We start from the raw sequence: 24,686 nt of genomic DNA on the forward strand, positions 1-24,686 counted from the left end.
TCGTGACTCTCCTGTTCAAACTCGTTCATCAAAATGAACGAATGTTTTACAGAGTCAATCCGTTCATTTCGTTCGTTGATTTGTTCACAGTTTTTTGTTTTAAATGAGCGATCGTTTCGCTTGATAAGACCCTTATTCATTGTCTGAAATCGTTTAAAGCCCTTTGAACAGTTTGCAGTTTGCACTGAAACTGTCTTTTGGACCTTGAACCGTTTGGTTACCAGTGAAGTGCATTAAATGGAGAAAAATCCTGGAATGTTTTCATCAAAAACCTTAATTTCTTTTCAACTGAAGAAAGAATGACATGGATGTCTTGGATGACATGGGGGTGAGTAAATTAACCCAAGTTTTTTAAAAGTGAACTACTCCTTTAATAAGTATAATAACAACAAGTTAGCAAGCCATTCTATCACACTGGTCACATTTTTAATGTTTAAAGTCTTCTGGATATACATACAGTAATGGTATAATGCCTTGCCCATACATTTCCACACTGTAAGAATAATTTATACTTATATTAATAATTTATACTTATACTTAAACTACCAAGGTGTTTTTAAGGTGTTTTCTAGCACCTTGAAAGTCTTTACTGTCACTTTTGATCAATTTAATATTAAGTTTGTTTCCACCTTTTTTGATGAATTTAGTGCCTGAAATTTAAATATCTTCAACAACAACAAAAAATCTTACTGACCCCAAACGTTTGAATGGTCTCGTATTTTTTTGTTGTTGTTTTTTTTACAAAATGGTCAAAATTGTTTTCTGTTATAGGCTAAGAGAGCGTATTACTTCATAAATGTCATAGCGTTTGGCAAAAGAGATGGTGTAGAGTTTGTGTGATTGTCTTGCTGGGAGTGACATGCACCCATCACATGCAGAGAAAAGCCCAGCAGTCACGGACAGAGACCAAATCCATCATCACCACAGCCGAACCCCAGCACCACATCCAGCAAACACAAGCCCGGGGGAATGGAAGAAGAAACACAGACGATGTTCAAACCGAAAGCGAGGAGAACAGCATGGAAAGGCTCACGAACACAAACGGTGGAATCCCGTGATCCATAACATGGAGAGCAAAGGAATATGACAGTGGAAAGGGAAAAAAGAAAAACAAACTTTGTGGCAAAACAAATCCTGGCTGGCCATCTCTGAGCGAGTGAGCGTGTGTTTCGGAGCGGAGCGTGTCTGGCGGGAGAAGGGGGGAAGGAGTGAGGATTCGAACCAGTGAGGGGGTCTATAGGGCCCTACTGCGGCTGACGGGGCCACTAACACGGCAATAACACACGAGGCTGAGAGGGCATGCAGCTGACGGGGGAACCCACATTCCCTAAGTGCCATGACAAAACACACAGTCACACGGTGGAGTGATTCGCTGCTATGTCGACTACGGCAGCTGCGGCTAAGAAGCAAACGATCACAGAGCAAGCAAGAGGCTCCCCAGCTACTGCCACAGAAGAAAAAAGTTTCAAAACTGAGGAAAACTTAACTAAAAAAAAAAAAAACTTAATACATGTGAAGGAACAGTTCAGCCAAAAATGTAGTTTTGTCATTATTGTTCATGATGTTCTGAACCCGTACTTTTTTCCTTCCATGGAACAGATAAGGACCTCTTTTCCACACATTGAAAGCATATTTTGACATGATGCTGAACACTATTGGTTCTTGCGAGTCACATGACCAAAAGTTATGTGCAAGATTACATGTGTTATAGGGATAGTTCACTTTGAACGTCATTTTTGGTATGTTTTAGCTTACCTCAAGAGCATCCAAGATGTAGGTGTCTCTGTTTCCGCAGAAATGTCAATTTTGATATTTTTAGGTCAAACCGTGTCTGTCAGTCATATAATGCAGGTCTATGGTCACCACCTCAAAGAGCATGCACAGAGAAGTCCAAATTAAACATGATTTAATGACTTGTAAATGTGAGAACACATTAATGGCCTAAGACACGAAACGAGCGGTTTGTGTGAGAAAACGAACAGTATTTATATCGTTTTTACCACTTGTAATCACAGCCACGTCTAAGTGATCTAAAGGGTGCGGGCGCTTGGGTCGGCAACGATATAAATACTGTTCGTTTTCTCACACAAACCGCTCGTTTCGTGTCTTAGGCCATCAATGTGTACTTACATTTACGAGTCATTAAATCATGTTTAATTTGGACTTCTCTGTGCATGCACTTTGAGGTGGTGACCATAGACCTCCATTATATGACTGACAGACAAGAACGGTTTGACCTAAAAATATCAAAAGTGAAAACACTGCAGAAACAAAGACACCTACATCTTAGATGCCCTTGAGGTAAGCTAAAACATACCAAAGATTAATTTCAAAGTGAACTATCCCTTTAAAGTGTAAGAGATTGCAACATGAATGAAACTTTGTACATTTCAGTCGGTTTGTGACCATACACACTACTGTTAAATAACTTTTTTTGATGTTTCTTGCCGAGGCTGCATAAAATTATAGTAAAGCAGTAATAGTGTAAAATATTACAATTTTAAATAACTTTTAATGTTAATGTTTTAAAATGTAATTAATTCCTGTGATGCAAAGTTGAATTTTCAGCATCACTCCATATTCATATTCAGCGATCATCCTTCAGAAATCATTCTAATATGCTGATTTGCGGCTCTAGAAAAATGTATTCTTCTTATTATTATTGTTGAAAACAGTTATGCTTTGAGTTATTAATTAATTTAAAATACTTTGCAACATTATAAATGTCTTTACTGTCACTTTTGATCAATTTAATCCATAAGTTTGCCGAGTATTAAATTCGTACTTCCATTAAAAAAAAAATGAACTTTTGAATGGCAGTGTAGTTTTTAGAAGATCTGAAATATTGCATATGTAGACCATTTTCATGGCAACTGTGTTGTGTTTTTGTCATTTTTAGAGCCTGAACGTTATTGATCACTGTCTGCTTTCATTTTATGATAAAAAAAAAAATCCTTTTTGTGCTCCATGGAAAGAAAAAAAGAGAGAACGTAATACGGGTTTGTTAAATGATACCAAAATGTTCGTTTTTGGGTGAACTATCCCTGCCACATCCTAAAAGAAAATCAAATCAACATCTTACCTATCATTAGCGACATCAAAACAAAGACCAAGTGAAAATGGAACAAAATGAAGTAAATGAAAAGTTCAAACAAAACAAGATCAAATCAAATCAAATCAGTGCAGGCCAGAGAGGTCCCAGTACCTTCTCACTATGGCTATGTTCCTCGTTTAGAGTAGTGCTACTGCACGTATCAACCCCCGAGTCTTTAACCTGGGGTTCACACCACTCAGCATCTTCTTCCAAAGAGTGGCCCCCAAAGCGCACCATTTTCTTTTGGCCCTCAGATAAGGTGTGTGACTGCTCAAAAGTTTGTCTTTTTCCCCTTTGACTGTCCCCTACAGACATGGGATAAAAACAGAAAGAAAAAAAAGACATGCAGAAGTGAAAATAAATCAAAAGAACCATGAAATGACAGAGTGACAGAGAGAGAGAGAGAGAGAGAGAGAGAGAGAGAGAGAGAGAGAGAGAGAGAGAGAGAAAGAGGTGGGACATTAGGCTCCGCATGTCTCACCAAAGACATTGAGGAAGCATCGCTGCTATGCCACGTTGTATGATCCCACCAGTGGCCATCCAAATCCCCTGTGAGCACCACACACACACACATACACACACAATCCCAGAACGCACACACACAGCAGAGAGCAGAGGTAGTTTGTGAGGACAAAAGAAACAGAGACATGTGGGGGGAAAAGACACTGTATTCACTCATACGTAGACTCACACGTATCGTACATTGATTATTACACTCATAACTGTATTTATGCAACCTAACTATGACAAACCAGGCAAGTAACAAGAATATAAACAATCGTCCAATCAAACATTTGCACAGCTCAAAGAAACTTGGACGAAGTCGCTATCTTCAAAGTCTGACTACACTCTAAACAATGCTGGCTTGTTTGAACCCAAATTTGGGTCAAATATCGACAAACCCAAATGTTACGTTAAAATTGTAATTTCAAATTTTAACCGAACTTGTAATTTTTTTAATTGCATTTTTAACCCAACATTTGGGTTTGTCATTATTTGACCCAAATTTGGGTTAAAACAACCCAGCATCTTTTAGAGTGTTATAAGATCTGAAAAGTGCATGCATACTCTCTTAACCTGCATTCCTGCATGACACAATCATATATGACATCATCAGGCACAACACTGACATCATATGACATATATTATATGACATCATAATCAGATAAAAACCATCAACTGTGATGCCTTTACATATAACATACGGATAGATCAAATCAAATGTGATCTAATCCGATCAAATATGGCTAGATTAAATAGCATAATAAAAAATACATCTAAATATAATAAAATATATACCTACTGTAGATCTTTCTGTTTTATCGTGGTCTAGTAGAGCGTGTCTGTGTACAGTCACAACCTATTGACATTTACATTAGATACATATTGTGTTTCAAACTACTCTGAGGAGAGTTGTCTGAACTGATTTGAACAACTAAATTATTTTAAAAGATTTAGTTTAACTATGGCATTATCAAATACCATGCAATATTCATCTGACAACATCAGATATAATACAGTAAAAGCGTGCGCGCAGTGGTCTACGTTCCGGGGTCTATTTCTCTTTCACTCTCACGTTCTTGGCAAAAGGCGGAAGTGCTGATTCAGGCCTCAGCACAGCTCCCAGGCCGCTAGTGCACGGCTCTCCATCACTCTGACAACTCAATAAAAACCCAGTGTAAACTATTAATTGGATCATTAATTATTGATGCTGTTTTTACTACGAGTGAAGGAGACAGGAGAACAGAGAGAGAGACAGACTGAAGAGAGCGACATGGCGTGCAATCATAAAACGAATATTGATATTGATATTTGTGAAGGTTTTGAACATGACAACTGAAGATGTGATCTGATTGGTTCCCCTTGGCATGATATAGAAAATGGAGAATGAGTCATGTTCATTTATATACGTGCTGCATGTTTACCCCGATTCACTAAAATAATTAAGCCGACCAATACAGAAAAAAAATAAATGATTATGAATTTAAATTTGGTATATTTACATCAACGCATATTTTTAACCTTTATTATTATTATTCGTATTTACAGTTATCTACAAAAATAATAGTAACTTTAAAATATAGCTATTTTAAAATATTTAATTACATGTATTATATATGGAGACTTCAATTTCAATTTCAAATGAACTTTATTGCCAGTATTTATTGCTTTATGTTTTCCCCTCTCCAATCAACGCTTTAATCAAAGTACGCTTTTCCTGTTGTTTGACACCAGTTTTTTTTTTTTTTTTTTTCACAGAATGAATAACCTCACTAATTGCTATTATTTTGAACACGCGCCTTTCAATTAATGTTTCAATTACACAGAATCAGCAGCGTGCATGTCATGGCTGTCGGGTCTGTTGTTACTCTACTACACCAACTAGTAAATTATTTGACATGTAGAAATATAATTTATACCAAAAACAGTGATTGATCTGGTTAGTGATGTTGGACTGCTATAATAATTACATTAAAATTTAAAAATTTGGTAACACGTTATTTCGATAGTCCACTTTAGAAAAATTCTACAAACTACAAGTAACTTTTCAACTACATGTCAACCAACTGTCATTAGTAGACTGTCAGCTTAATATCTGCTTACACTTTATTTTTTTGGTCCCCCAACAGACATTCGACTGACTATACGCAAGTAACTTGGCGACAAACAGTCTACTATAATATACTAATACTCTAATGAGAGTTAGTTGACATGTAGTTGAAAATATAAGTAGAACGTCTAAAGTGACTATTGAAATAAAGTGTAACCAAAAATTTATATTAAAATAAAAAAAAAACTTGGCATACACAGCAAATCATTACTGATTTCAATCTATTTTCACTGTTGCTAACACTAGCAGCAATTCTTGCGATTTCAACAAAACCTCATCTATGCTACCTACTGTATAGCGAAAAGCCTTCCTAAATTGTTGAGCCCTGTAAATGTAAATAATGACGGGTGATGTATTGATTAAACAAGCTGATGGTGATTTATTGCTATGTTTAGACTCACATCATGCTTTAATTACCACTTAGGCCTTCTAAATGTCTTCTAAGAACCTTTTTTACAGTCTATGCTAAGAACGCGTACAGTACTGAAACATGAATATAACCCTGTGGACACGAGAGAGAGTTTCAAACCTTTGCTCTGGTTCTGTTTGCACATCTGCTGATCGATAAAGAGGAGAACAAAAAGAGAGACCACTACACTAAATCACATGAGGCTGCACGTCAATGTTTTTACAAAGCTTTAGCACATAGCCATCACATTTCTACGGAGATGCAGGCTATTTCTGCTGACGGTTTGAAGAGCAGATGAAATGAGTAATATGCATATAGCTGAGTGTAACTATATCTGGAATGGGTCATTTTAGAGCTGCACGATTAATCGTTAAAAGATAGCAAACACACACACACACGATCTTATTCCTAAATGACAATGATTCGACTCGGTCTATTAAACCTTTGACAAATACGATCAAACAAAATTGCTTTGGTGCTGCCGCTGAGCCATAGAGAGCAGTTGTCATGTTTAGGTATGAAACAGCTTCATAAACAATATTGTATTCTTATTTCTGTGTCGTGATACAATAGTTCTAAAGATCACAAAAGTACAGGGGTAATAATTTATAGTCGACAATGAAATTAAACAAAATCTTTTACTCAAAGAGATTTGTTCAAAAACATTGATTCATCCAACAAGTGAACAAGTCTTTGAGTGAGCCATTGAATCATTCATTTAAATCGATTTTAATATAATTAATTCAAATGAATTAAATATCTTAAAAAGACTGTAGCAATTAACATTTTGTCAGAGCCCATAGTACATTACATGTTATTTTGTTTAGTTGTCTGTTCATAGTTGTGGGGAATCGGATGTCAATATTAAACAAACAAACAAAAAAATATCTCGGTTCTCAATTGATGGATAAGTCATCTGGATAAGCTCCGCCTCAAATGTTTTCTGATCACGATGGGGTTTTTTGAGTTCATTACATAATTTGCCCAGAATCGTCTGTGGTCTTTTTGACTGGTCTGAGAGCAGGTCTGAATGCAGAGCGAATCCAAGCAGCTTATCCAGATCCCAAACCAGGCCTGCAGCCAAGCGGATGCCATGGTAACCTGCTTTCACCTCATTACATCTGATCTTCAGACAGTCAGCCAGCAAAACAAATAACGTCAAAACCTGCATTCAGAACAGGAAGCCTGAAATAAACCAAATGTCTGCTGCTCAAACAAAAATGACAACCAGTTCATGGCTAAAGTTGAACTGTAATAGTGTCCAAAGCAGTGTTGTGCATGAACGCGTTCAAATTTTGGGCGAACGTGAACTGAACGTACTGTTTTACTGCATGATGAACGTTACTGTGCAAGCGTTCATTCTGGTGTCTGTGAAAGCACGCTCTCTCAGTTTAAAGGGATACTCCACTTTTTGAGGAAATAGGCTCATTGGTAACACTTTAGAATACGGTTCCTTCGTTAATGAATAACTACACAAGAACCAATGAGTAACACGATATTAACAATCTAGTAACTATTATTAACTAACAAGAAACTCTGATTAACGAACTAGTAAGTAATAGCGCACAGACGAAAGTGGTAGTTCACTGTTAACTAATCAATAACTTCTATTTTTTTAATACTTCCCAGAGAACTACTGAAAAAGTTTATTAACAATCTAACTACTATTAACTAAAAGAAACTCTTATTAATGAATTAGTAAGTAATAGCTCACAGATGAAAGTGTTACTTGATCGTGGGAATTACTAATTATTTGGATTCGTATTATAAAGTGAAGATCATTGGAACTAACTAGTAATTACTCAAGTGTTACTAAAGACATTTTCTGAAAGTATACTAAAGTTCACCAAAAATCTCAAACGTTTGCAAAAATCATGAATAGATCATGTAGTAACACTTGAGTAATTAATAGTTAGTTCCAATGATCTTCACTTTATAATACGAATCCAAATAATTAGTAATTCCCACAGAAGTATCTAGTAACACTTTCATCTGTGAGCTATTACTTACTAATTCATTAATAAGAGTTTCTTTTAGTTAATAGTAGTTACTAGATTATTAATAAACTTTTTCAGTAGTTCTCTGGGAATTATTAAAAAAAATAGAAGTTATTGATTAGTTAACAGTGAACTACCACTTTCATCTGTGTGCTATTACTTACTAGTTAATTAATCAGAGTTTATTGTTAGTTAATAATAGTTACTAGATTGTTAATATTGTGTTACTCATTGGTTCTTGTGTAGTTATTCATTAACGAAAGAACCGGAGTGTTAACGAAGTGTTACCGGCTCATTTTACCACTCCCCCAGAGTTAAACAATAAAGTTTTACCGTTTTCGAATGTATTCAGCCGATTTTTTATATTTAGAAGAATATCAGTAACCAGACAGTTTCTGGTCTAATTTTTTTGTCAATGAGACCAGAAACAGTCTGGTTACTGATATTCTTCTAAATATCAGAAAATCGGCTGAATGGATTTGAAAACGGTCAAATCCAACGGTCAATTCTCCAATTGTAGAGACACTGACCCTCACATCTCCCAATAATAAGAGTGACCATCTCTGATTTTAATTCATACCAATTTTTGCTCCACTAGCAACACATAAAAAAATGCTAATTAAAATTCAGCCAATCTGCTATTGGTCAAACAAAGAGGTAGCCCTGCCCTAAACTCACACCATTGGCTGAGCCACTGTTGCTATGATAAAAAAACAACAACAAAAAACAGAACAATGTTTTAAAAGCACCAGTGTTTACACATTTCTGGAAAATATATCTAATTATATTTGTCTGAACTAGCACATTTTAACTGGGATAGAAGAAAGTATTTTAATATTTTTTACACACCTTAAAGGGATAGTTCACCCAAAAATTAAAATGATGTCATCATTTACCCACCCTCAAGTTGTTCCAACCCTGTATGAGATTCTTTCCTCTACTGAAAAAACAAGAAGATATTTCAAAGAAGAAACTCCATAGTAGGCTATACTATATGGGGTCCGTCAACTGTCTGGTTACCAACATTCTTCAAAATATCTTGTTTTGTGTTCAGCAGAAGAAAGGGTAACACTTTATAATAACTACACGCTAATAATCATTAGTTAAGCATGAGTAAACCATTAATTCATCATTCATAAAGCATTAATAGACATAAGCAGTTCATAAATACAGCTATAAATGCTTTCTTCTTGATTTAAAAGCATATCTATAATTTGTTTAATAATTGTATTTTCATCCTTTATTAATGATCAATTTATCATTTCTAAATGAAGAATTGCATTTTTTATAAACCAGTTATTTAAGAGTTGTCCGTGGTTCATACGATTACTTAGAGCGAGTAAGTAAATGATTAATAAACTATTTAAATGTACATTCATACATCTTATTATTCAGACATATAGTGCTGGTTACTTAATGTGTTAATAAATGCTTTATTAACATGTATTAATGCTGTAATTAAGGATTAATCTGGGTAGTTATAAAGCATTTAGTAGTGGTCAGTTAACTATTTTTGTGACCTAATCTAAAGTGAGGACTAGTCATGCCTTGTAAAGCATTTTTAAAGGCTGTTAAATATTTCTATGTTCTGTATCACTGTGTTGTGTGTGTTACATTTTACTGTTTAGAAGATCGACGAGTCTTTAAATCGCCTTTATAAATGCTTTACAAAGCATGAATAGTCCTCACTTTAGATTAGCTCACAAAAATAGTTAACTGACCACTAATAAATGCTTTATAACTACCTGTAATTACTACATTTACTTACACTTTCTAAGTGGTCTTATAAATGACTGACAACTCTTAAACAACTGGTTTGTAAATAATGCTATACTTCATTTAGAAATTATTAATTGATCATTAACAAAGTATGAAAATACAATCATTAAACGCATTATAGATATGCTTATAAATCAAGAAAAAAGCATGTATAGCTATATTTATAAACTGCATATTAATGTCTTATAAATGATGTATTAACTGTTTACTCATGCTTAACTAATGATTAATAGCGTGCAGTTATTATAAAGTGTTACCGAAGAGGGAAATTCATACAGGTTTGGAACAACTTGAGCGTGATTAAATTATGACTTGGGTATGCTATCTATTTAGAGCGAAGAAAATGTGTATATAAACCAGCTGAACCAATAACACAAATGATGAAATCAAGTAGAATGGCCGATTGTCGATTTGTAAGCATGCAGAAACGCCACTATAATCCCTGTGGAGTATCTCCGCTGAGCTCGGCTCTCATGTGCGATAAAGCTGACGGGAAAGGCAGTCTTATCTGGCCTGGTGTGCCCTCCCCTCCTCCCTAAAACCCACCTGACCTTCAGAGAGAGCGTTACTCCACTCCTCTGGTTAGAAGTGTGGCTGTGAAACCTGGAAGAGCGGAACATCAATAATGTACAACTGTACTCTGGGTTTTGTCCCTATATGCTTATATAAGTGGCTCGGAGTGAGTTGTTCTTTCTGCAATTCCCCGTCCTGCCACACAACACAAAAACCTCCCTGTTTGTTGTCTACGCAGTAGATAAAATGCATGGGAGACGCAATTAATTCTAATAAATTTGCAGGACAACTTGATATTTTAATATGCATAATAATACAAAACTGAGTGTAATAATTTACGTTTCAGTACTAAAAATACATTTGTAATCAATATTTCTCTCAACTCGTCCTGGTCCACCTTTTCGGATACATTTTTTTTTACACCAATCTTGCCCACAACTAACCCAAAATCGTAACCCAAAACAAAGGTGCACTTGATTTGTTTACTTCACTTTTCGAAAAAGGAGTGTGTGCATTTGGACGCACATTTTCTCATTATCACAATGCATTCATTAATTTAAATCAGCATACATACTGTTGCAATGTATAAATACTTCACAATAATATGGGAACATTTTTGGCTTCATTTTCTTCAAGAGAAATATCAGATTTCTCAAGCATCCTACTTACGTATTTCTTTAGGTGTAAAACTTCTAAAGTGGATAAATAAGTGCACCTATAATATTAATATTTATGAGACTATCTCTTTTTCTCGCTTGCTCTTATATTTCTCTCTTTTCTTATCTCTGACTCTTTCTTTTCCACTCTATTCCTCTGTTATGTAACATAATCCATTACATCTGATCTGAAGGAACCAAAGCCCAGCAATATCTGTCACTGGAGGACAACAGAGAGAAAACAATACACACTTACAAATACACAGAGATAGAAAGCAATGCACATACTGTAAATGGACACCAGTGTTGGAGAGTAACTAACGACGAGGGATTTTCCAGCAGCTGAGGAAATAATCAAAAACTTTTTCCTGAATTGTGTGAGTATCCAATTCATTCCAGTTCAAAATGAAGCGATTCACTGAATCATGTCTTTTTTTATAGCTAAATATTCAGATAAGCACTGCTTTTCAGCATTATGTTTCTGACGTCATTGCAGTTAACTAGTTTTTTATCGTAGCTTCTATTGTAGCTAACTACTTGACTGTAGTTCAATTACTTTAAATAGCAGTTTTAAAGCTTCTCCAACACTGACATACACAGTGACTCCTCTTGAAAGAAATACACACATCTCTCCTCAACACAGACACTCTGCCCATTCACATACACACACTGTGAAACATCAGCATCAATCAAAGGTTATCAGCATATTAAATATCATTCTCAAAGTATTTAATTTAATTACTTACATGTAAATAAAACTAATATTAGCAACAGCTTTAATCTATTAGCATTAGATCTTCATTGCATAAACATTCACTAGTTCAAAAGTTTGTGGTAAGATTTTTTTAATGAATTCGTGTATTCAGAAAGCATCCATTAAAGACAGTAATGACATTTAAAATGTTACAAAAGGTTTATATTTTAAATTAATGCTTTATTTTGAACTTTCTATTAATCTACGAATCCTGAAAAAAAAATATCACCGTTTCCAAAATATGATAATAATAAGAAATGTTTTATGTTTAATAATAAGAAATGAGTAGTGATGCTGAAAATTCAGCTTAAATAAATTGCATTTTAAAATATATTCAAATATATATATAAAAAAAACTTTTTTAAATATTACTGCGTTTACTGTATTTTTAATCAAATAAATTCAGCCTTGCTAAGCATAAGCATCTTTTTCCAAAAAAACTTTAAAAAATCTTACCAACCGCAAACTTTTGAATGGTAATTTAAATTAGTGATGGGCAACGATTAATCGCATCCAAAATAAAAGTTTGTGTTTGCATGATATATGTGTGTGTGGTGTGAACACATGCATGTATATATTTAAGAAAAAATGTGTTCTTAATATATCAAATATTTTATTTATACATAATATTAATTATGTAAAAATATATATAAAGTATATACATGCAAATATTTCTTAAATATATAGATGCATGTGTGCGTATTTATATATAAAAAAATAATTATACACACCACACACACATACATTACGACTACGTAAACACAAACTTTTATTTTGGATGCGATTAATCGCGATTAATCGTTGTCCATCCCTAATTTATATTTATAAATATATATATATAAAATTTATAAACAGCTGCATTACCTTTCTCGCTCACAGACTCACTCTCGATCTCCACGTCCTCACAGCTGGTGTACTCGGGTGTCGTGGCCAATTCCTCCTCGGAGCTGCTCAGCGACACCTGCCTCATTTTTCCGCCCCTCTTGGTCTTGTGAGGTTTGGGCGGCGGAGGCCTGACGGACTCTGATTGGTCGGAACTGAGCGAGTCGTTCCGCAGCATGCTGTCCATCTTCTCTCGTTTACTCTTCCGCACGGCCGAGGCCGGATCCAGAAGTTGCTGCCTGTGAAGGGAGTCCACATTGGGGGGACTGTGGTTGGACCTCCAGTGGGTTTGTCCGGGACCCGGTGAGTAGTTGGGACCTCGCAGGGGCCCGAGGGGCTCCTCCATCTCAGTGTACGCCAGGGAGACATCGCTGTGGCGGCGCTCGTGTCTGAAGCGCGAGACCTCGGCATGCATGCGCATCTGCTCCTCGTAAGGTTGTGGTTTGACTGGGTATCGGGCCAGATTGGGGTCGCTGCGGTAGCGGTTCTGGTACTCCTCCTGCCGCTGGCGCTGCAGCTCGTGCTCGCTGAGGGGCGGGCCGTCGGGCAGGAAGCCGGGTTCGGGAGGGTACTCTTCCTGAGAGTGCCAGCCGCCCCGTCGAGCACGGTACGCCCCTCGCGCTACCTCTGCGTCCTCGTAGGAGCGACCGTAGCCTCCCCGCCACTGGCGGTCTCCGGCCCCGTAGTCAGACGGTGATCGTGGCATGCCGCCCTCCCCTGGGGCATACTGCGAACGCTCCGCCTTTCCCTCCCTTTGGTCGTATTTTTGGTTTGGATCCCTGGTTGCTGATGGGCTTCTTTTCCTGTCGGTTCACAAAAAAAAAAAAAGTGAAGTTATTAATATTAATATTAAATCCCAAAGGTTAACATAAAGACCAATTACTAACTTGAAACACCATTATGGACTTTGTAATGCTGAGAATGAAACATCATAACTTTCTATTAGGGGTGTAACGATACACTCATGTCAACTCACGATATGATAATATTGCGATACTCCAAGACATTTGGTAAAACGTTAACGAAAAAATGTACTGTTGATTAAAATGCTAACTTTGATATTACATTGTTGGTTTAAATGAATAGGCTTGGACTTGGTGCTCGTAACCCAAGGACAATAGAGACACCAGAATAACAATATTTATTGTAGATAAATATGCTTGCACTCTGTCACTGACTAGATATATTTAAAATAATGTAGGCCACTTTTTACTGGTAACATCAGACATCTGGCATTATCAGGACCCAAAAATATTTCCCCATTGCATTATTATACATTATAATCAACATTTAGTACTGACCTTCAATTTTTTCTCAGTCATTTTATTTTGGGGGAACTATCCACGATACATATTGACACTAATCCACTATCACTATCCATACTGTCACTATTATTGTATTTTTGTATTGCGATATATTGTGGCACGATATATTGTTACACCCCTACTTTCTATTCATCAGAGTATCACAGTTTTCCACAAAAACAATAAGCACTAAGCAGCACAACTTCATTTAGCATCTGCTTGCAATATCTCAACTGCTTGAATTATAGTCTCAAAAATGTGACCAAAAAGGGATGGAGATATTAAGATATTATAAGCATTAACATCATGATTTTCTGTAAAGCTGCTTTGAAACAATGTGTATTGAAAGAAGCACTATAAATACATTTGAGTTGACATGTTTTACAAGCCAACGACACAAAATCAACCTTATGTTTAGATTCATATATGCATGTAATTTCTAGTATATTAAAAAATGACTTTCTTGTTGACATAATTTTGAATTCTTATTTAGTTCTTATACAGACCCACTTTATTCTGGTATAAACAACTTTTCAAGGTCCAATCAATCTCTGATACGTAAAAAGCAAATCCCATCCTACACTCTAAAAAATGCAGAAAAAAATGGATCAAATATGGAAAAACTCAATTGTTGGATTAAAAAATGCAATTTATAAATTTAACCCAACAGCTGGGTTTGTCCATATTTGACCCAAAATTGGGTTAAAATAACCCAGCCTTTTTACATTTATTAAAAATGTACCCAGCGAGTGTACATTTATGCTGTTATTTGTAAACACGTCAGATTACACAAGTAAAACAGTTCACAAACAAGCTTTAACAATGATGTTAAAATCGTTTAACTTCCAACTGTAAGAAACAATATGCAAACTTGCAAAGTCAGCATTAAAATCCTGTTACAAATGTAAATGCGTCTCATCGGATGCTGAAATCAAGTATGAATCCAGACAAAGCAGCAACACCATCTAAACTCTCGTTGTAACTTATTTTTTTTAAAGCAACATCTCATTTTAAAATGCATGCTGTGTTTACACAAATAACCTGCCGCTAATGTGCTTACAGCAGTGCTGGCTGTACGTGTCAGAAAAGACAAATGACACCAGTGTCCCTGGCATACAAGTTTCATTTTCAGAAGAAATAAGAGTCTTTGGCTCACAAGAAGCCCAGAGAGATGATGGAGAGAGAAAAAAACTGCATCCAAGAGTAAAGTTTCGAGTCTTGAAACAGTCCTGTAGTGTGGCTTCTCCAACGACAAGTCATATAAAAAAAAAACAATAGGAGTGCAGAACTACAAACCCACATTTGCTCCGCACACATCGTCTCCATTTTTTTTTTCAAGAGAATTAAGCTATAATGAAAATAAAGTTTGCTAGCTACCATCTCTATCCCACATGCAAATGCAGCTCACTAACAGAACGGGTCACGGATTGATGATGTAAAACTCCTCTCTTTCCTCTCATAATATATAAAAATATCCCTTTAAGAGGTCTTGAACTAATTTATCAAAATAGATGCCTTAGTAAAGCAAAATATATATATATATATATATATACAAGACAATAAGCATCCTCTGTTTGCTAAATTTGAGTGATTACCCTCGGGTCGAAGATTTAGGATGCCAGCCATTATTAAAAATAGGGGGAAATATTCCTTCTTGCCATGGGCAGTAAAATTATTAAATGATAGCCTAGGTAGTGTTGGTGTTTCAGTGAAGATTATTTATTTATTTTTTCCCCCCTGTATTTATGTATTTAGTTGGTCTTGTATGTTCGCATTCTGAAACACAACCAACAAAATCTCCCTAAGGGGATAATAGAGCAATCAATCAATCATCATAAAGTTCAATTATTCATTGTTATGCATGGATATTAATCTGAGCAGTCTCTATATGAACAAACAACTGTCATCAAATTCTTTTGAAAAAAAAAATAAATCCACGTGAACAAACATCTCTCATCAAATTCTTCTCAAATCATATAACCTGAGCTATACTATCCACATTCATTTTATACTGTAGCTACTGTAAGTCAGAAGTCATCTCATCCGTTTCTTTTTTCAGGATAAACGCATTTAAGAGCATTTTGGGATATTGCATAAAAAAAAACATGGATGTGAATGCCAAAATACACTTAAATTCTAAAAATGCACATAAAAAAACGTATGCACTAAACTAAACAACGATGGAAACACATTTACCGAATAAATTCCAAATTGTGACTGCAATGGGACGGCATAACTAGACCAACCAGAAGACCAAACTAGTTGCACAGCGTCTGAAATGCTGATTTGGTCATTATGAAAATGCCTAAGCATAGTGGTTCAATATAATAACCTAACAGAACTGTCTTACACGACAGCAGGTATCTATCCACCTCAGAAAGCAAGATAACGTGTTTGTTGTGTTTTATCAAAATTCGCAAAATTATTACAGTGGTTTCTTCTACTGCAGCAACTTCTAATTTTCTAAGTGATATTCAGCGGCAGTTTATCAGGTAGCAATGATTTTATTCTCTTTGAGCAACTCTATGGAAACGGTGCGTTATTTGCAAATGTTTTACGCGATATTCCAAAACTTTGCATAAGTTAAATTCGCAACTTTGGATGGAAACATAGCTACTGTTGACTGATACTTGAATGAAACAATGAGAAATTTGCAAATATTAAAGCAAAACTGAAACATATTGAACATTCTTCTGCTCTGCATTTGAAGCTAGCGCACTAGCTAGCGACGAGGAAACCAGCAATAATAGCTCTCTATTTTTCTGCAGGGTGCTGTGATCTTTAGTGTCTGGAGAGATCTGTGAGCTGTTTTTGAGCATGTACATATACTGACTGATTAATGATCGTATCTCCCGCGTCCCCTGGGCTCTGCTCTGGGGTTTTACTATGGCTGCCGTGTCCTATTGCATTATTCAACAGCAGCCTGACACAGTCGTGCACCATTCACAAATCCAGAGCACTGCAGACATCTGTTTGTGTTTGGGATCGTGTGTGTGTGTTTCTGTGGGAAAAAAAGGGCAGTTTTTTTTATATACCTAATTTCCATGATATAATAGCCAGCCAGCATCATTGCATAATAAACCTGAACAATACTTTAGATTAGCTTAAGCTTCCGCTAATAAAATTAGACATAATTAGTCAAAATGAGTTATACATTGTCTTCCATTCACATCCACTCTATTCATAGTTTCCACTAGCACACACACCTCTGAAAAGCGCTGGATACTGTAATCGCTAACGCCATCTGCCTCATCCAAAGCAATGATAGCACAGCTGGGTATTACATCTGTGTTTAGTATGCAGGTGGATAGATTTAAGCTATTGCACAGATCACATATTATACAGTATTATTCCTATCTGCACAATAACCTACAGCCATTTTTTTATCCTTAGCATTAGCATTGCGGCTAACTATAGTGGTCTCTCTTCCTGGGTGTGAAAGCTGTCTGGATACAGGAACGGAGGGTTAGAGGAAAAGAAGTGTCATTATGAACTGACTCACTTACATGTTATTTACCTATGTTAACTGTAGTTTAGTGTGTAAAACTAGATAAAGCTTCACACACAGATTTCTCCAGCACACTAGCACGCGTGTTTTCTGGAAAAGTTAACCTTCATTCACATTAGCATTTTTCTCTGTCTGGCCATTTAACAGAAAAATATATCCTGAACGAAATGCCCATTGTGAAGGAAATGTTTAAATAATCATAACTAGCATTACTTTTTCTTGCAGGATTAACATTTACCAGTATTTACCAGTAAACTAAAATGTCTCCAACACTTGGGCCAAAGTTACTGTGTCTGAATATAACAAAAAAGGAAACAAAACGAGACAGCTGTCTGAATATAACGACATATTTAACCTCACGACCTAGTAACAGAGAATCATATGAAGCAATCATATTAAAAAAAAATGATGCAATGACTCATTCATTCTATATAAACTGTTGTGTTCTTTTGGTTGAGGGGATTCTCTCTGAAATTGGAGATCCTCCCAGCCGTGATTAAAGCATATTCAAAGGCATTGTCTGGAGTATGTCTGATTACTTCTGCACGGCAGGCTAGACACTATAGAGTTCTTACTTCTATTCCCAGATGATGTTTAGTGGAACACTAGAGATATTATTTCCATTCCCAAGTGATAGTGCTTAAAGGGTTAGGTCACCCAAAAATGAAAATTAAAAAATGCCATTAATGACTCGCCCTCATGTCGTCTTAAGCCCGTAAGACCTCCGTTCATCTTCGGAAAACCGTTTAAGATATTTTAGATTTAGTCAGAGAGCTTTCTGTCCCTCCCTCCATTGAAAATGTATGTACGGTATATTGTCCTTGTCCAGAAAGGTAATAAAGACATCATCAAAGTAGTCCATGTGACATCAGTGGGTTAGTTACAATGTTTTGAACCATCGAAAATACATTTTGGTCCAAAAATAACAAAAACTACGACTTTATTCAGCATTGTATTGTCTTCCGGATCTTATCAATCCATGTTCACGAGTCCGCAGTGATGCTGGTGACGTAAGACGCTGCTGACATGTTATCTGGTGCGTCCATGTATTCGGGTTCAAATAAATATAGCTGGGCATAGCCCTGAACTAACCCTTTAAGGTGAACACAAGAGATATTATTCCCAATTGATAGTGTTCAGTAGGGGCCAGACATTATCCAACTCGAAGCAGGTGTCGAATAGCAGTATACATTTGTACGTGTCGAAGTGGAAACGCCTGTTTAAATAAAGTCAGGTGAGTTGGAGAAATCTACCACATAAAATGCTTGCATCTCCCCCCAAAAAAGTAATAGCATACTATGGTGGTACCATACTAGCATAACACACACAAAAAAAATGTCCCTAAGGATGCATATGAATGATTAGGTAATGCTAGAATGCTAGAATTAGAGCTGGTCATTTCAATACATTTCTGTGAATAATTTCAAACTGCACACTTCAGGTAATCATTTCAAATCTCTGATTCAAGGATTCGTTTGAGTGCCTGCACACAACTGTTCACAGAAAAATAGTCGTGTATATATATATATATATATATATATATGTACATATACATATGCATGTAGATAAATACTGTAGAAGTGAGAAATGTGAATAATTATTGTTCTTTTTTTTTCTCCAAAAAACAAATCCCTTGGGCACCAAACTTTTGAACGGAAGTGCAATTGAGTAGGCAAAATTATCAAAATCCCCATATGTGTGTGTGTGTGTGTGCTTGGCCATCTTCAAGTGCTATTTCAGAAGGGACGTGCAGCAATGATGATAGCTCAGTTCACAACGACAAAACACACAGATCACTTTGGTCTTATCAATGGAATTTGGCAACTTTTCAAAAGTAAAATTTCCATTCAGAATCTTATTGGCATCGATTTCGGTGTCTTGCGCTCGCCATCAACTCAAAACGTAACGTTAAACAACTATTTAGCCGGCCCGCAAGCCCAAATGAGTGTGTTCGCGTAGTGCCTGTTGTTTTGTTTCCGGTCAAGCTAGATCCATTTGCGCTTTGATCGACGAAGCAACAAAACGTCCTCACTAGGCGCAAGCCATTGAAATTAATAGGTTCCATAGCGACACATGCTGTTGCAAAAGCATATGAAAAACAATACAAAGTTTGCTAAGCCAAAAAGACTGTTAATCGCGCATTAAAATGGGTTTGCGTTAACGCCGTTAATAACGTGTCTAGATGACAGCCCCAATATATATATATATATATGTATATTGGAAAAATAACACCTAGCCCTTCATGTTAAGTGAAAACAAAAGAACATAATGAGCAAGAGTGTGAGAGTACAATGCAATGCAATCAACTGAAATTACGGCCCTTGGGGCCCCAGCTACATCTAAATGGAAGAAAACAGAAAAAGGTTATACGCACCTTTAAGCTTTCGCCACAACCTTACTGAAATGAGGCCACATAAAAAAATTATACTGCAAACGGTAACCGTCAAAGGAAGAAATCAGGTGTAGGAAACAATACAGCTCAATAACAGTCTTCAGTTGTTTCAGTAGCATTCAAATCCTCTCCCTTCTGATGTCAGGGTGACATTTTCACAGAAATCAAATCTTCCCTCACTGGCCGTCGAGTAAATCCCACATAACGTTGACTAAAATATGTTGAAGAATTTCACGAATGCCCTTCTCTCTAATCATTCTCCCTGATGTCAGTGACATCATAGCGCCCACAGACTTATAAACTTAATGCTGGGGGACCCAAAGCGAGGCTGAAACAGGTTGTAATGGATGACCTATGAGCAGAGATGGAGATATTTCTCTGGGACAGGGGCAGCATTACATGCTTCAGCCCATCACTGATTGGTGGAGATTCTGGCCACTGCCTGCTAGGGGATTTTATTTAATCTGGTGTAACTGTGTGCCAGGACAAAACAGCACTCTCAAACCACATAAATCATAAATTTGTGCTTTTTTTCCCCTCTCGTCCTATTTTTTTTTTTTTTTTTAAAGACAAGGGCGATTATCTTTGTAAATCTAATGCTGTCTGCTTTGCACAATAATAAATTGAAACATGCAATAGCTTTAGACATACAGAACACAAACGTGTTTTAAAAAATGTCCACATCTAAATAGAAACTAATTCCGTTTATGGTTTCTTTTCTCATCACATACTAAACAATATCAAAAACAGAGACGCTCTACTACATTGAGCCTTTAAAAGCTGAAGCAAACTCACTGTGCATACTATGATACAGTGATGGTGCTCGACAATAATACCACGCGATTTTGATATATACTGTATTACTAAATGTTTATAATATTAACATACCATAGTAATTGTAAAAATGGTCCCAAAAACAAAAAGAAAGAAAGAAAGAAAGAAAGAAAGAAAGAAAGAAAGAAAGAAAGAAAGAAAGAAAGAAAGAAAGAAAGAAAGAAAGAAAGAAAGAAAGAAAGAAAGAAAGAAAGAAAGAAAGAAAACATGGTATTGTCAGAGTAAATACACCAAAAACCACTGTAATAAAAAGATGATGATGATGATATACAATGAAAAAATGAGTATTACCATAATGTAAATGTTCAATCAATCCCTTGTCGGTTCTCGTCTATGTTGATTTGGTTGTTTATCTATGATTATTTTGACACATAATGATGTACTATATACGTATATCCAAACCTGTATGAATAATTATTAATTGTCAATTATTAATTATGATATACAAATTCCCCATGAATCAGTATATATACATACACACACACACACATATATATATATATATATATATATATATATATATATATCAAGTAAATCCCACATAACGTGTGTTTACAGTATATATAATATAAAAATAGTATAACTAATGTACATGTCTAATAATATAATAATAAAAATCATCATCATCATCATTTTCAATATTATTAATCACCCAGTAGAACAGTTGGTAGCACTCATATCCAACACACTGTGAAACGTCTCAGAACAGGCAGACACAGGAATTATCACAGCGCAGTGTTCAGCCTGTGCACCGCAGTGATACGAACGTCATTAACGCCCCCCCACACACACACACACCCATCCCTCGCTTCCACTAAACATGATGCAGACAGCCATGTGCTCCTGCCACATTTACCCTCTGTACTTTCATATAGCAGCATCCAGGCCTTCTCTGGTGAAGCTCTACAGAGTGTAAAATAGGCCAAACCCCTGAAAAATAAAGCTGGAGAACCAGAGCAAACTGAGGAACGGCTCTGTCCATCCACAGCTCACCAAGAAGAGACTTCCACTCTCACACACACACAGCGAGAAACGTGCTAGTTCAGGCAGGACAAAAACATGCTTTATAGTTCCAAGTTGTTTAAAGACGTTTAAATGACAATTAATGGATGGAGAAGTAAAGTATAACTGGATTTTTATTAAATGTTTTTTTTAAGTCAACATGAAACATCATCAACTCATTTTACCTCAGACATTTACAAGGGAATCAGTACATTCAACAACCAGAGGGGAGTTATGTGAGATTCATGATGTCAATCAAAAAGGATAATCATTTTAAAGGAGAAAAAAAAAGTAGATTTTGGTAAAAGATTGTGAAGACAAAATTTAGTTTTTTTGAATAATGTGTATAGGTAATTCACATTAAGGCCAGGAACGTGGACGTGGTATAAGATGTTACGCAAATATTCAAGCGGAAACACACGGCACTCCACAACAAACACCCTAAAGCAAGGTAATTCTTCAGACAAGCAGTGTGTAATTATGCTTATTGGCGTCAGCTGGAGCGGCCCAGACAGATCGGCCCAAACGCATTTTACAGGAAACTGCAGACGACAGCCTAAGCAATCAACACCAGAGTCCTGCAATTAACATCCTGCGTTGCTCGCTGGGCCCAGGAGGGGAAAAAACTGCTTTGGAAGTGAAGTGTGACCAACTCGAGCCACATCAGAGCACTTCTTTCCCCATAAAGACCCATCAAAGAGCTCAGATCTGCATCATACACACAGAGAGACTAGTTTCTTTTACTAAACACCAAACAATGCGTGTTAGATTTGGAATTCATGCTTTATGTATTTTTCATCATTCTCATTATCATCTGCCACATAAATGACTGTATATTGCCTCATAAACTAGGCAAATAAGTGGAATGTTTTGGCGAGCTTTAATTGCTATTCTAAATCAAAATCAATTGTTTGGCCAATATTTATGAATATTGACCTGTGATCATGTCAACGTTGCAGAAGTTTGGAATGTACAGAGCCCCTAAAGGGACATGATGGTGGGGGGGGGGGGGGGGGGAAATAATACGCCAATGCTTTTGCGTTCTCTCGCAAACTTTTTCCGTTCCCCCGAGAAACTGCATTTACTCGCAAAACCTTTGCATTCCCCTGAGAAACTTTACGTTCCCTCGATAAACATTTTGCATTCGCCCAAGACACTTAGGTTCCCCTTTGAAAGCAAATGCAAAGTTTCTTGGCAGAACGGCACAGTTTTTGCGAGGGAACACAAAGTTTCTTGGGAACGCAAAACCATTGACTTATCTCATTTTTTAGCTTTATCGTGTCCCATTATGCTTAGTTTTAACAAATCCCGTTTTTAGGAAGTTTATAAGCTCTTAGGGGCTGTTTACACTACACTGTTTTCAACTAAAAACGTCAAATTTTATGCGTTTGCCCGTTCGTTTACACGACAGCAGAGTTTTTGGTGCCTGGTGTGATCTCTACGCGGAAAACTTAAAGGAAAAACTTCTACGTTTTAAGCATATCGTTGTCATGTAAATGTACCCTCAGAGTTACACCGTGTCCTAACCAGATGTGATGTAATAGATTCCAGCAACAACCAATTTTTTATCGACTATGAGATGTGACAAAATCTAGCAAAAATCAAAGCCAATCAGAAGAGTGTGTGGGCGGAGTCTCTCTGCAAGCGCACAGCTCTCGCAAACAAAATGGATAAGTGCTTAATGAAGTTCATAAATATTTAGTCATTGTTGAAACCATGAAACCATTGTTCACATTCAGTTGATAATTTGAATGTTCTTGTTTCCTTTAATCTATTTTCAAGATCTGAGGTGAATTATCCATTTTTGTATAACGGAATCGTGGACGGAATTGCGGAATTGGCAAATTAACGCAGAATCTAGTGTTAATGCGAAATTTCATGTAATTTTATATATTTGGTTTGAAATTATGTTTTTGTGTGGGAGAAGAATGTATTTTCTGGTGAAAATGCAGACCGGGGGGAAGCAAATATGGGCGACACAACCCCCCACCCCGTCCTTTCAGCTACAATGACAAAATCAAAACAATGAAAGCATGACGAAACAGCTCTTCCACGGCTCTGCTTTCGTCAGCAAAAAAAGTTAAGAAACTCCCGTCAGTGCCGAGTCGAGCAGTTCACATGTTCGACTTTTATGCAGTGTTTCCCACACATAGACTAATTTGGTTACTTCATTACGTTTCGTTAATTTTTTAACACCACACACACACACACAATGTGCACACCGTTGTTACTTGAAGAGAGTAGTGTTATGTTTCATCATGCAGTATTTGTCCTGAAAAGGCTAACGGGTAAATGTCTGTTACCTCAATAAATTTAAGGTCATTCCTATTTTACGTATTTGTATACATTTTAATCATTAACTTTAAAAGCACACTCTTTTTACGACTAAAATAACAGTCAAAGCTAAAAAAAATTAATTCCCAAAAATTAAAACGGAAAAGACGGAATTTGCGAAAAAATAAAACGGAATTCAGAAAAAAAAAGAAAAAACGGATTTCATAGGGCCCTAAGGTCAGGCAAAATGATATTCAAACTCACATTAGTATACATTTTAATCATTAACTTTAAAAGCACACTCTTTTTACGACTAAAATAACAGTCAAAGGTAAAAAAAATGAATTCCCAAAAATTAAAACGGAAAAGACGGAATTTGCGAAAAAATAAAACGGAATTCAGAAAAAAAAAAAAAAAAAAACGGATTTCATAGGGCCCTAAGGTCAGGCAAAATGATATTCAAACTCACATTAGTCGCTTTTACCATTAAATGAATCGTCATGTACCGCTGTTAGAACAAAAACTCTGATTAACATGAAAAAGTTAACCTTTTATCACTCTTTGCAGCGTATCTGTTAGGACAGTGTTATGCTTTCATATCTTATGTGGAAAGAAAATTCTTTAAGGTAATTAAACTGTTTTAAGTTGATGAAATTGATAAATGTAAATCAAACGTT

General features: G+C 36.2%; 1 protein-coding gene across 35 annotated transcripts in view; it reads right to left on the minus strand.

The window, feature by feature from the left end:
* Nucleotides 1-24,686, minus strand: part of rims2a (regulating synaptic membrane exocytosis 2a) — a 188,248-nt gene that overhangs the window by 100,675 nt on the left and 62,887 nt on the right. For 30 of the 35 annotated variants that reach the window (XM_089117958.1, XM_089117956.1, XM_089117944.1 and 27 more), the window contains 2 exons: nt 12,678-13,498; nt 3,206-3,399 (listed from right to left, as the gene is read on the minus strand). In XM_089117958.1, the coding sequence (XP_088974084.1) occupies nt 3,206-3,399; nt 12,678-13,498 (1,015 nt within the window). Of the gene's footprint in view, nt 1-3,205; nt 3,400-3,575; nt 3,644-12,677; nt 13,499-24,686 lie in introns of all 35 variants that reach the window. The other 5 variants (XM_089117955.1, XM_089117962.1, XM_089117961.1 and 2 more) reach the window with 1 other exon arrangement.

The sequence above is a fragment of the Pimephales promelas genome, chromosome 12 (genome assembly GCF_988280905.1).
Source record: "Pimephales promelas chromosome 12, fPimPro1.hap1.1, whole genome shotgun sequence".
In the NCBI taxonomy this organism is placed as follows: domain Eukaryota; kingdom Metazoa; phylum Chordata; class Actinopteri; order Cypriniformes; family Leuciscidae; genus Pimephales; species Pimephales promelas.